The sequence below is a fragment of the Fundulus heteroclitus genome, chromosome 16 (genome assembly GCF_011125445.2).
Source record: "Fundulus heteroclitus isolate FHET01 chromosome 16, MU-UCD_Fhet_4.1, whole genome shotgun sequence".
NCBI classification, from domain to species: Eukaryota; Metazoa; Chordata; class Actinopteri; order Cyprinodontiformes; family Fundulidae; genus Fundulus; species Fundulus heteroclitus.
The window spans coordinates 26,447,206-26,461,153 of record NC_046376.1 but is presented as its reverse complement, the minus strand read 5'-3'; the positions used below and the strand labels follow the sequence as shown (position 1 = coordinate 26,461,153).

Below are 13,948 nucleotides of genomic sequence, written 5' to 3'. Positions count from 1 at the left end.
TTCACAAGTTTACATTTTTGAGACTTTTGCCAGCTGCTGTGAGTTTTTTTTTTTTTATGAGGCAAGTTTGTTATGTATTTTATGCACAATTTCCGTTACACTGTGTTTTATTCCAGACATATATTTGTTTAATGCCTTGTTTTGTTCACATTTTGAAAAGTTCAATAAAGAAATGTATTTTCGCTCTCCCATGTCTCCTGGCTTGATTTTGGTCTGATTTCCTCAGGTGAAGATGAAATTGTGGTCTTTCAGGTTTTCTGATTAACAATAAAGCATAAATAGTCTTCACCTTAGAAGGGTTCACAAAAAGACTTAACTGACTACCAGCAATTACCTGAGGTATTCATGCACTGCAGGATTAGTAAATCATTTATTCAGACACTCTCTAACCATAAATGAAGTATAAGTCATCTATAATTAATTATATAATTAACTCTTTATTAATAATTAGTTTTATTAATTATTAATTAATTAATTAAATAAGATGTAGGTATTTTAAAGTGCTACCAATCATTTGAATTGTTTTCAAGAAAACTTGTGATTGCAGATTTTTCTACCAATACAAAAAGATATAAACGTTGAATAAAATAGCGAGAGGTTGCATGTACCTTGATGTATTGTTTGCGGTTGACATACATTCGCACATAAGAGCGGAACCGGACCAGACTCTCTCTCATTTTCATGAAGCGCTTCCTACAGAAGAGAGTAACGACTGAAGTCATTGTTAAATTTATCCAAGTCTAAAAACTGGGACATTTTGCTGGACAGAATGAAAAGATGCGTCTCCTCTTCATTCTTACCTGTACAAGCTGAAGCAGTGACCCCCCCAGATTAACATACTTGCATGCAATATTGTATCAGATGTTGTGCCGTGTTTGTTCCTTTATTATCCAATCGAGATTCCTCGCAAAAGTGTCAATGCCCCTTGAAGTTTCTTACATTTTGTCGCATCACAATGCATTTCATTTATATTTTAGTTGGTGACTGACACAAAGTAGAGAATGATTGTGAAGATGAAGGAAAATGACACTGTTTTTTTAAAAAAAAAAAAATTGTACATTCCTTTTCAGTCCTGTTGATTCCAACCTTCTTATGCTACAATTGCACCTGCAACTCTTTTGGGGTCTCTTGCATCTTTGATTCATCTAGAAGTTTAAGTGTCCATTTGTCTTTGGAAAAAAAAAAGAAAACTACTTTAAAAAATGGTGAATAGGCAGAATCTGTGAACAATTTTGAAATTTAGCCACAGATTCCTAAATGGATTTACGTTCAGACTTTGACTAGGCCTACAACAAAGGGAGGAGGGGGGTTGTTAAAGATTATGTGCAGTGTTAGCTTTCTGTAAGACACAAAAGTTTTGGATTTAGGAACCAAAACTGATATGAAATGGCTTTCTGCTTGGCTTGTGGTAACCTTTAAATGGGAGTTGTTATGGATTTCTTTCAACAATGGCTTTGTTCTCACCCCTCATCCATTAAAGCCCAGTTTTCAAAATAAAATTACACCTGAGCTGTGGCTCTCTGCAGCTCTGAAGGCCTCTGGGTTGCTTCTCTGATCAGTGCTTTTCTTGCCCAGTTTGTCAGGGTGGTGAACGGCCATGTTTTGGCAGGTTTCCAGTTGATGGAGTGAGCAGTGCTGTCTGCGTTTCCCAAACTTCCCCACAGTTTTCTCCCTGACCTGTCTGCTAGGTTCCTTGGTCTCTATGATGTAGTTTGTTCTCTAATTTTCTCTATCATATCTTTGAGGCCCACATACAACAGCTGCATTTATAGGTTAAACTACACACATGTTGAGTCTATTTACTAATTAGGTGACCCAAGAAGACAGTTAGTTGTACTGGATTTTATTTAGGATTTTCAGAGTAATGGGTAAAGAATACAAATGTACCCAACATTTTTTTCTGACTTTTATTTGTAAAAAAAATTGGATAACTAGGATGATCTTTCAGCTTCACAACCATGTGCTACTTTTCTGTGGTTCATCGCATAGAACCCCCCCTACAAATACATTGAAGACTGTAGGGAAATGGGGTAAAGTTAAAGTTCAACTGGTCTGAAAGCTTTTTTAAGGCACTGTACCTTTAAATCTGTTTGTGTCACGTCTCACCTCAGAAGGTAGCCCCGGGAATGGGCCTGAAACCCGATGATTTTTTTACGGAAGGCAATAAAGCGTTTCCTGACAAAGAACATGCGGGTGTAACGCTGCAACGTGAGAGCAGCGAGCTCCCGGGATTTCTCTCGTTTGCACTCCAACAGCTGGTAGATGTCCTCCTTTAAAAACAGCTGCCATTTAAACACACACAAAAATACAAACGAGTGGTTTTCAATTACACGTGTAATCTTTAAAACGAGGACATCATTTTACCCCTAACATATAAATGACGGATATGATAGTTTGTGGTGCCATTAAGGTATTATGCCACCACAAACTGTTGCTTCCAACTAGGGCTGGGCAATATATCGAGATTTTAAAAATACTGCAATTTAAAAAAAGAGAGAGATAAAATGAGACTATATCATTTATATCAAGTCTATGTTGCATTAGAATTTTAATTTTATGTAGTCCAGTAGCTTTAATTTTCAGCCGTTTCTCATGTTTGTTAGAAAAATGTGCCTGTGAGACATTTGGGATAAAGCTTTGATTCAGAGATGCGCTTTTATAATTCCTTTATGAAAAGAAAACATATCAAGGAAAATATTGTAAACCGGCATTCAGCCTAAAAATATCAAGATATTATTTTTGATCCATGTCGCCCAGCCCTACTTCCAATAGAATAATGTGTTGCTCAGGTTGCAGCGCTGTTTTTTTGTTGAGATGCTGTATCTCACCTTAGATACCCCGACGTGGAAGGCTCCTGGTCGGAGGGGACACAGCTTACTCAGCATAATCACACAGTTTTCTCCATTTGCTGCTGGTGGCTGTTTAAGTCCAACCAGGGACTTGTATCTGAAATAGAAATATTACACTGATGGGGAAAAGGAAACTAAACCCCGTAATTCAACTGCTTATAGAACCACCTGTGATGGTTTTTTTTTATCTGGGTCATATTGGCTGCTGCCCAGATCATTAGAAAGTTAGGCATGTAATAAACAAAAACAAACGTATCTTCAGTTCAGTTGTGCCCTCAACAAGTTTAAGTTTGCTTTTATGGATGTGCAGTCGATGGGTAGTTGGCCTCCTCGTGGGTAGTTGACGCCCCCCATGGGCTCCCAGAAAAGTGGGACTAACTTATGGCGTTCTGCAAAAACTACACTGCATTTTATCCTACCCCAGGTTTGTTGTTCTCACGTTATTGGGGGCCACAGAGGGAGGGGCTCACCCAGGAATCTGTTAATTAAAGAACCGCCAACGAGAAGAGGTCTTTTGTCTGATTTGATCGATCTCCTTTGAATTAGGATTTCAGACACTTTTCGTAAGACCCTCGTTTCCGTCTATTGAAGTTTGCAGACAGGTGTTTCTGGACAGACAGTTCTCCACTTAACCAGTGCAATGGTGAAGTTGAGTTTAAGAACTTACTGGGTCATGACAACATTTTGATTATTTTTCTTTTCAGCTGTTCTGTTGGAGATGTGTTGCTGTGCTTGGGATCGTCATCTGGAGAATGACCCAGTATCACAAACAGACACATAGTTTGCTCTAGACTACTTTATGATACTGAGAACTTTAAGGCTGGGTAAATGACTGCAAGGTGTCCAGGTTCTGCGGCTGCAAAACAAGCCCAGCTCATCACCCCTCCACCACCGTGCTTGGTAGTTAATGTAAGGCATAGGATTGGTTGATATCTGACATTAAATCAGCCTAAACCTTTCTTTTTTAGGTTAGCTGTTGAAACGCACCTTTTCGGGTCTGCGCACAAAGTTTCTACGAGACTCAGATCAGGGGTTTGTGATAACTGCTCAAACATTCACTTTGTTGTTTGTCAGCCACTTTGTAACTAGTACGGTTTTATTTTTAGGGTCATTGTCCATTTGGAAGATCCATTCATGTCAAGCTTTAAAATCTCTTGAGATGTTGCACAATGGGGTGGTGTCCTCAGACATGGAAGCTTCATCTATTCCCTACAGATTAGTTGAATTGGCCAAATACTTCACTTTTATTTTAATCAAACCACAGAACAACTAAAGAAATTCCAGTCTTCATTCCTGAGGGCGTTTGCAAATGATAATTAGACTTTTTTGTTGCTTTTGGACTAATTCTTTCCTCCTCTCTGAGTGGCCTCTCAGGACTTGCTTCACACATTAATCTCGGACACAGAACCCATTTCCTTTTTGAACAATATCATAGCTAGACTCTCTCATGGTGATTGTACATGCACATAATTGTTTGAAAAGATGAATGTGGGACTTTCAGGCATCTAGAAATTTCATCCGAGAATAGCCTAAGCAAGACCTGTGGGGGTCCGTGATTCTCTCCAAGATATCTTGTCTGATTTATTTTGGTTTTGAACAACGTATCTTTTTGGCTGTCAGAGCTTACAAACTGCATATTAGTTTTTTTTTATTTTTATTTTGCAAATAATTATGGAAAGATATCGTCTGTGTGTCAATAAAGGTAGACGAAGCACCGTCTGTGTGTACCCTACCTGAAGAGAAATATGTAGAATGGCATTCTGACCGGGTACCCCTCTCTGCGGATCCTGATGGTCTCGAGGACCCCCGAGTGTCGCAGCTGGTTGCTGACCAGTTCATCCTCAAACACGCCTGGTCGCTGTTCACGGTTGGACATGCATGAATACACTGACATATATGTACACGCACCAAGAGACCAGAAACAGACTATTTCTCATGGCGTACCTTCATGTTATTTGGCTTAATGCAGCGAACAAAGAAAGGGTTACACCTGAAATAAAAGATCAGAAAAGGCTATTAATGCTATCAAATACCAGCTTGTCTTCTTTTCATCCTACAGCGGATTTAGTTATTTTGACCCGGGACAACGTCTTTGAGTGAAATACAGCACGGCCGCTTCACCTCTCCATCTTCTCCACGAGCTCCAGCAGGGACTGTTGGAACTTGCTGCTGACGGTGGGCGGCTGGTACTTCCTGGTGACCGAGCTGCTCTTCCTCATGTGGCCCCCCCTCTGCTGACCTGTGGCGTCTGCGTGAGCCAGGAACAGGTTTGACACCATCTGCACACAGAAGCACATCGCGTTTACACAGTGAGCAGCAACTGACTCCTCAGTACGCTTTTCTGTGTATTAAAATTCAACAGCTTTTATGCACTCACCTTGTTTCTGCTCTGAATGAACAGGTCCAGCACTTCTTGTCGGACTTGATCGTGGTTCTTATCAAGGAACTTGTAAACCTGGAGCAGAACCACCTCACACTATTAAATGACGAAACGTTCAGTCTCTGGGTTTAGTATTTATAATTTCTTTCCTATACTAAGCCTTAGGCAGTACATTTGATGTGGCCATCAAAAAACACTTTCAAATATATCTTTTTTTAATGAGTCAATGTATCAAACTTATATTTAGTGCCTTGGGAAAGTTATAGTGCCCCCTACGTATTTTCAGATTTTTTCATGTCACAACCTCGAACATCAATAAAAAAAAAATTCAATATGACAAACCAAAACAAAGTAGTGCATTGTTGCAAAGTAGGAGAAAAATTATGCACGGTTTGCAGCTTTGGTTACAATTAAAAACTTGAAAAGTGTGCTGGGTACTTGTGTTCAACGTCCTTTAGTCACACACTCCTAAATTAAATCGTAGTGCAGCCAAATGCATTAAAAGGTCCCCTAATAAGGAAATATAGTCAACCTGTGCCTAGGGGTAGGGTTAGGGTTAGCTAAGGAACCCTAACCCTAACCCAACCTGTGTCGGAAAATGGATGGATGGATGGATGGATGGATGGATGGATGGATGGATGGATGGATGGATGGTTGGATGGATGGATGCAAGAAGGCAAATGGTGACTCTGGAGGAGCTGCAGAGATCTACGGATGAGTGGCAAGAAGAAAACTATTGCCGAAAGGACACCATGAGAAGTCCTGTCTGCATTTTGCTATGGGCCTCATAGGGCGACTCTGATTACAGGGACCCACCGTCTTAAAAAACATGCAGTAAAGTGGTTCCTAGAGACCAAGGTTGGGGACCAGTGATGTAGAAAGACACAGCAAACTGACTGCTATGGTCAGTTGAGACCAAAATGAAGCTTTTCGTCCTTTATGCACAATGCTGTGTGGAGAAAATCTACTCCTGCGCATCATTCTGTACACACCATTCCTATGCTGAAACATGGTGGTGGCAACATCATGCTGTGGTGATGTGTTTCTTTAGCTGGGCAAGGATGCTGAGTTGGTGGCAAGAAGTTCCTGGAACAAAACCTGTTAGAGGCTGCAAAAGACTAGAGACTTGGGAGGATGATGCACTTTCAACAGGAAGACCCTAATCATCCAGCATGAACTACAATGCCATGGTTTAGATCAAATCTTTGAACATAACAGTGCAAGATTTGTGCAGATTGGCAGCTGTGGCTGCATTCAAAGGTAGTTCCCCAAAGCATTGACCCTAAAGGACTGAACACAAATGCACGCCTTCTGTTCAAAACTGTAAAACTTTGGAAAACAATGAATCTTTCTTCTTCGACTTTACATGTATGCATTATTTTGTGTTTTTCTTCTTCTTTATCACATAAGATCCCAATAAAAAAAGTCATTGGTAATTTAAAAGCAGTAAAAAAAAAGTTTGGGGCTATAACGTGTAGTATCAAAAAGTGTATTTTTTTTGTGAAAAATGTAGTAAGAATCCGTCGTCTGGCACCAGGGTGTGCAGCATTCTGTATGAACCCAAACCAAGGAACTCCAAAGTTTAGCAAACATCTAACAGTTGAGCAATGAGCAGCTGGGTACCTGGTAGGTGACTCGACCGGCAAAGTGCTTGATGGTGAACTCTGGGAGCGGCATCTTTGGCTTCGTATACAGCGGACTGTGGCCATGGTGATAGTGACATTTTTGAAGAAACGTGTGATCTGTTGCCTGCCGATAAAGTAGGCATAAATCTAACTGGGACTTTGATCACGTACGTATGTTACATGCCGCGAAGGACTCCCTGCTGGCGTGACAATCCTCACCTGGGGAAAACAGCTCTGGTCATCCAGAATCCTCAGTATCCCATGAGGCTTAGCAGCGATGAGGTCAATGCAGGGTTGGTTGTCACTGAAGGGGATGTCTTGCCATGGGATCTGCTCTCTGCTGTACTCCTCCTGCAGGGGGGATCAAGGGCAGCGTTTATTCAACGTTCTTCACTACAGGTGAGATCCATTTTGTCCACGTCTGCAAACGCTGCGTCTGCAGTCGCTTTACTCAGGGGATACTGAGATCGGAGTTTCTCCCGAAGAATTAGCGTGGAACTGAGCCTCACCAGTTCCTCCTTGAATACGATCCGGTTGAAGAAGAATTGCAGGTATTCGTTTGCATAATTAATGCAAAGCTGCTCGAAGCTGTTGAAAGCCAGATCCTGTTGCAAACAAGCGCACACACACACACACACCAGGTGATTCTTCATGTCTAATCTTCTTACCTGATAATTATTTAAGATCTTCTTTCCAATGTTCAACACAGAGCATGATAGTTAGAGACCGGTGCATGGCTCTGTAGACCTGTATAGTGAGTGGCCTGCAGCTTTCCCAACACTTGACTAAGCCTTATTCACATTTACACGAAGAACTAGCTACAGTCCATAGGGGTTAAAGTTTATACAAACTGCTCTAATGTGCAGCTTTTAAGTGTCTCCCTTTGTAAATGTAGTGTGCTTTTTATAAAATTGCTCTGCAGTTGCTCTATGAGCCATGTGACATGGATCCCAAATATGATTGTTTTTTAAACTTCTTTATCTAAGCTAGTTCATGTTGGGTAAGAAGCAGAGGAAATCAAATAACATACACATAACTACCAGCTTGTATTTTCCACACCTGCAACTTAAAAAGTGGGGGAAATAAAAAAGTGAGCTATGTTTTTAGTATCACCATCTCCATATTTCATATGGCTCTATGAGCTGTGGTATGTTTGGGACATAAGAGCAACTATGATTTATAGGTGATACCGGACAGGTTGTTCTGGTCAACTACTGAGGAGAAAGCCAGTTGACCGCACTTCCAGAGTTAGGGGGCAGGGAGTGTGGTGTGCTTCAACATAAACTGTACATGTGTGTCTCTCTGGTGTGTTTTTAGTAAAGACAAGTCTGTTCTGCATTCGGTGAAGTTTAGATGGGCAGAGTAGCTAGAAGTTTTACTCTAGTAAGAGTAGCAATGCTTAACAATAATATTACTCAAGTAAAAGAAAACATACAGTGCGATAAAAGTACTCCTAAAAGTACATTATGGTGAAAAACATACTCAAGTAAATGTAACTAGTTACTACCAACCTCTGATTAGTTGAGTATGTTTGATAATGTTCTGACCGATGGAAAAAACCCTATTTTTGCTTCTTTCAGACCTGTGAATTCTGTGCAGTCTACCCTTGGGTGAATTTATGGCTTCTGGAAAACGGTGCCTGGTGTGATAAGGAGATACAGAACAAGCAGCCTATTGTGCTGAACACAGACTGCAGCTTCCTGCGATGGTTCAGGGTCATGTTAACTTTTGTCCCCCCCCCCATGAAAGTCTTTGTAGCAGCCGTCTGTGTGAAGAGTGAACTGCTTCAAACTCAAATAAAACTCCAGGAAGTTTGTTTTTTTTGTTCATTTCTCCCTAAAGAAGAAAAAAAAATAAGTACACAACACCTGCTTACCTCAAATCCATAAATGTCCAGAATAGAGATGGACAGGCTGTGTTGGCGAGGGTACACCTGAGCATTAATCCTTTCCGTTAACCAGTGGAAGATAAGCGAGTACAGAATCTTGGCAACAGCGTCTCTGGAGAACCCAAAATAAATGCCAATTTAATATAAATCTATATATTGAAGGAAGGGGATACATGTGAACTGTCAGCGTTGGGTCTTGCTGGGTATTTTCTCTCACCTGGCATCAACGGCATTCTCTACAGTCAGGGGGCTGTAGATCTTGTCCCTCATTGTCGCCTATAGAGGAAATGGAGTCGCAAGCAGTCATTACTATGAAGGGATTATAAAGCTGACACATTTCAGTTAAGGTACACAGGGTGGGATGCTGATCCGGCCGCATCAGGACCTTTATTCTCCCACTTCTTTTAGCATTCTCTCCCGCTCCTCTTCTCCATCACACACATTGCTTCCTGTCAGCTCCTCCGCCTCACTCTCCCACTCTCCACCTCATGGATGCGAGGGGCCGAGACTCAGTCTGATCAGATAAAGGACGCTTTGAGAGCCGAGAGCTTCCTTTGCCAAAATCCACTTGACCGGCACACACACGCACGCTCTCGATGTGCGCACACCTCCAGCCTGAGGAAGGAGCTGGTAGCACCGACTCTTCTCCTGTTACATACGCACCTTTGTAATTAGAGTTTGAATAATGCAGAAGGCTCTTGCCTTGTGTATATAAGTACGTATTGGCGTGCGGTAGACATAAGATTTTTCTCTCTTTTTCTCACTCCTCTCTCACCACCATCACTTTCCTCATGAAGCGTTTCACAACAGTCGGATGGGACAAACTGGGCTGGCATGAAGAGAGCCTTCATTTTGGACTGAGAATATCGCGTTTTTTTCCACATGATTTGGCTCACGGATCCAAGGTGGAAATGAAAAACAAGGGAATTTTTTCGCCCGTGACGTCTGATTTATTAGCATAACGAGATGGGAGAGTTCTGCTCATATGTCTACATTTTGTTTGGATCCTCAGAGATGAAGATGTATTGCACTCTGAAGATGGCACACGCTCTCATTCAACAAATAAGTGGACCTACCTGGAAAAAAAAGAAGAAAGGGGCTTTAACTACATTACGTGGGGTTCAAGGAAGACATAACCCGACTTCTTCCACTTATCTGACACTATTTATGGAAATCAGCCTCATAATTTGACAAATAAGTGGATTTCAAATTTCTCAGAGAAGCTGATTCAGAGATTTATGTAAAATACAAAAATAAGACTTTTGTGCTTTGCTCACGTGATTAAGGACGAGGAATAAAAAAAAAAGTTTGGACATAATGACATATTACTTCAAGATGATGTTTCTTAAGTGCGGACCACTGTCAGCGTTGGGTCTTGCTGGGTATTTTCTCTCACCTGGCATCAACGGCATTCTCTACATTATCGGCATTAGCTCTGGCAAGAAATAAAGACTGAAGTTTCAACCATCCTTGCTTTTTCTATCCAATAAACTCTGTGTGCAGAGTGTGGTTATGTACAAATGCTCCAGATTAATACTACAACCCAAACACACGGATCAACTGAAACAAGCCTTGTTGTTTTTTTTATTTGATTACTCTACAAATATTATATGTAGACCTCAGTCGTTAAGCGGTTAGGTGAGTGTTTGAGAGTTCGAGAGATGTGTCTGAGATCAAGAACATCTGCTAATATAGACTCTGGATCAGAATGAGGCCAGATTGTCTTTATGTGATAAACCAAGATCATAGCACAGAGAAGAGACGTTCATCAAAAATCTGTCGTAAAGCGTTACCAAAATCTTATCACATCCAAATTTTGTAACTTTAGTATTCAAAAAGTAAACCTAACAAGCCAGTGTGGCATGAGGGGATAAAGTAAGCAAAGTGCCTCGCAAAAGTATTCATTCCCCCTGACCTTTTTCTCATTTGTCATATTACAACCTCAGATTGTAAATAAAAGTGTTTTATATGGATTAAAAGTGAAAAACAAACACAAAGTACTGCATATAGTAAATGTGATGTGGAAAAAAGAGAGATATGTTTTTCCCCCCTAACACATTTCTGAATGGTCGAGCGTGCATCATGCCCCCTTTTACACTGAATCCCTCAAATAAAATCCAGTGCATCAAAATGCCTTCAAAAGTCACCTAGTTAGTCATTGGAGTCCTTCTGTTTGCAACTTTGTCTTAATATAAATCCAGCGGTCCTGTATAGGTTTTAGAGGCATGTTAGAGAACATCAGTGAACAGACTGAAGAACTAAGAACGCAGCACAGAGGCCAGGGAGAAAGTGGAAAGATACATTTAAAAGGTTTAGGTCGTTGTGGATCTCTTGAAACTGGAAGAGCTGCAGAGATTCACAGCTCACGTCGAAGTATCTGGTGACCATTAGTTGTTTACTTACTAATTCTGGTCTTTTTGGAGGGGTGGCAAGAAGATGGCTGTTTTTAAAGGAAAGTCATTAGAACAGCTGTTTGCCGTTTGTCACAAGCCTCGTAGCCACATAGGGCACACAGCATGTGGAAGAAGCTGCTTTGGTGGAATGAGACCAAAACTGACCTCCTAGGCCCACATGTAAAACACTACATGTTGGAGGTCAGCCAGAGTAACGTGATGATTTAGATCACAGAAAACGTACATGTTAAAATTCAGCACAATGTGAGAAACAGTCCACTTTGCTGAAAACATCCTCCTAAGGAAAGCAAGTGGACATGATAATTGAGGTAGATCAGTGACAGGAGTGTGTTTCGTTTGTGTGTTTTTTCTGTGTGTGTGTGTGTGTGTGGGGGGGGGGGGGGCAACACGTGTCTCCTTTGTGTCCGTGTAAGGGAGACTGGGGCCAATACAATACTTCCATTGTCACTGTGCCTGTGTAAGCAAGAGAGAGGCTGCCCCGTGAACCTGGTGGTCTAACTCAGAGGAGTCAAGATGTCAGACGTCAAGCGGTAATCAGGAAAGGAGGAGAGCGAAGCACCTCTGACACATCTGGGAACGAAATGTAAACTCCTACTAAAACAGAACATAATCTGGGTTGATACTGACCGTGACTTTGTAAGTAATGGCTTTCTGTAGTCCCTCAGGTGAGATCTGCAGCAGTTCTGCAACCACCCGGATCTCCTGAGCGCTCACCACTGACGCCACCTCCTGGCCATCGGCCTCCTTTACAGCAAGGAAAAAGGAAAATGTATTTAGTCTGATGATGTACCGTCAATGTACTGATTCCTTGTACTGATTCATATCGAATCAGTACAAGGAAATTAAGCTTACATATAGAAGGAGCTGAGTTTAAGCTGAGTTTACAGCTGCACATCAGTAAATAAAAATTATCTGCCCGTATTTACAAAGAATCCTACGACTAAACGTAGCTCTTAGGGATGTCATTTTAGGAAAAATCTTAAGAGTTTCACGAATTCTTAGATAAGTAACATCAGTAACATAAAATTTATTCACAAAGCACCCAAGGCATTAAGAGAGGTCTTAAAGGGAAAAAATGTTAGGAGTAGTGAGGAGGATGTTTAGCGAGCCTAAGAGGGAAATGAACACATAAACTTCGTTAACAATCTAGAATTATTGATATGTTGGTCGTCTTGCCAAATAAAACCACTTTATACAAGCGGGCAACCAAAATAAAATGCTGACAGGTGAGCGCACATTAATGTTAAATAGACGAAGTAGTAAAATGACCAGTATGGCGAGCAAACATAACAAAAAAATCAGTTTATGTCTCTCCTTTGATTAGAAGCACATTTGTGTGTGTGTGTGTGTGTGTGTGTGTGTGTGTGTGTGTGTGTGTGTGTGTTTGTTTTCCCTTTGTACTATCAACCAATCACAGCTGTTGTAAGACAGTGTTACACCTAGCAACGGGGGCACCCATACCTCCTCACTAAGATAAAAAACATTCAGATCACTGCTGAGTCGCTCTCAGCAGTGATCTGAATCACTCTTAAGCTAAGACTCCGAGGCACGAATTTCTAGGCTAAGCTAGGAGCTCTCTGGGAGAATCTTTGTGAATACGAGCCCTGAACTTTTGAAGTCCAAGTCAGAGAAATCAACAAGAAGGTGAACTCCGAACCCTTTCCCGTAAAAGTGGAGGATTCTCACCAATGCTGACTTCTTGTACAGAATGTGTGGATGTTCCAGTAATGAACCGTTTCTTTGTTTCTATCCCACTGAGTAAACACTATGGAATAATGAGAATTGCATTGTCATTGAATTGTATTGCAGGTATTTGTAATGATCTGTTCACCCGCCTCCACCTAAAGTAGGAACTCAAAACTGGAAAGTTTAGGGTCTCAGGCTGCATCTGATCTGTCTTGGAAGTCAGATCTGGAAATTATGTCATACCCAAGTTTAGAGGGTCCTGAAACTCCCGAATTTGTGCAGATGACTGTCATGGGTCTGATTCACTAGTCCCCATATAGACAAGGAGTGGATTGGCTGGTCCAATTAATCAACCAGAACCACCTGGACCTTGATAACCTGCTCAAGACTGTAAAGATGACAGTGGACTTTTGGAGAACTTCCCCCACACTGTCTCCCCTCACCATCCTCAATAATAGCATGTCTGATGTGGATCTCTTCCATCTCCTGAGAACCTGAGCTGCTGCCTCACACAGAGACACTGTTCAGAAGAAGGCCCTGCAGAGACTGTAGTTCCTACGGCAACTCAAGAGGTGCAAGCTTCCCCAGGAGCTGCTGGTCATCGTCTACATTGCTATGAATCAGTCTTTCCTGTGTTCAGTCATCACTGTGTGGTTTGGCTCATCCACAAAGCAGGATAGGTCCAAAGTGCAACAAACAACTATATCTGCAGAAATATCTAGCGGCTTCCCTTCCCTCCCTCCATCCAGGATTTTTTACAGATCTAGGGTCAGGAAAAAGGCTGCTAACATCTCTTCTGCACACAAACAGTTTAGACCTTGACCTTCGGTTCAATGCTACAGAGCACTATTTGCAAGAATCAGCCGCAACAGAGACCGTTTCTTCCCCCTGGGGTCTCTCTCTGATGAACACAATGAACACCTTACAGCCTGAGTAGTAGTTGGCTGCACTGCTGTGAAACATGTTAAGGACACTGCACTTTCACAACCTCACACTGAAAAAAACGGATCTAAAAACAAGTAAAATGTTCTTAAAGTTAGTCTATTTGTCCTTGATTTTAGCCAGTAAATAAGATTATCTGCCAATGGAATAAGTATCTTTACCCC

At 41.4% G+C, this 13,948-nt stretch overlaps 1 protein-coding gene across 1 annotated transcript in view; it reads right to left on the bottom strand.

Annotated features, from left to right (window-relative positions):
• LOC118566332 (unconventional myosin-XV-like) overlaps positions 1-13,948 on the bottom strand; it is a 41,847-nt gene that overhangs the window by 1,328 nt on the left and 26,571 nt on the right. Inside the window, exons 12-24 of the mRNA XM_036148051.1 lie at positions 11,784-11,900; positions 8,960-9,018; positions 8,731-8,854; positions 7,364-7,459; positions 7,074-7,205; positions 6,853-6,978; positions 5,227-5,304; positions 4,971-5,128; positions 4,794-4,839; positions 4,583-4,707; positions 2,829-2,946; positions 2,107-2,282; positions 609-693 (exon numbers count right to left, since the gene is read on the bottom strand). Of these exons, the coding sequence (XP_036003944.1) occupies positions 609-693; positions 2,107-2,282; positions 2,829-2,946; positions 4,583-4,707; positions 4,794-4,839; positions 4,971-5,128; positions 5,227-5,304; positions 6,853-6,978; positions 7,074-7,205; positions 7,364-7,459; positions 8,731-8,854; positions 8,960-9,018; positions 11,784-11,900 (1,440 nt within the window). The remainder of the gene's footprint in view (positions 1-608; positions 694-2,106; positions 2,283-2,828; positions 2,947-4,582; positions 4,708-4,793; positions 4,840-4,970; positions 5,129-5,226; positions 5,305-6,852; positions 6,979-7,073; positions 7,206-7,363; positions 7,460-8,730; positions 8,855-8,959; positions 9,019-11,783; positions 11,901-13,948) is intronic.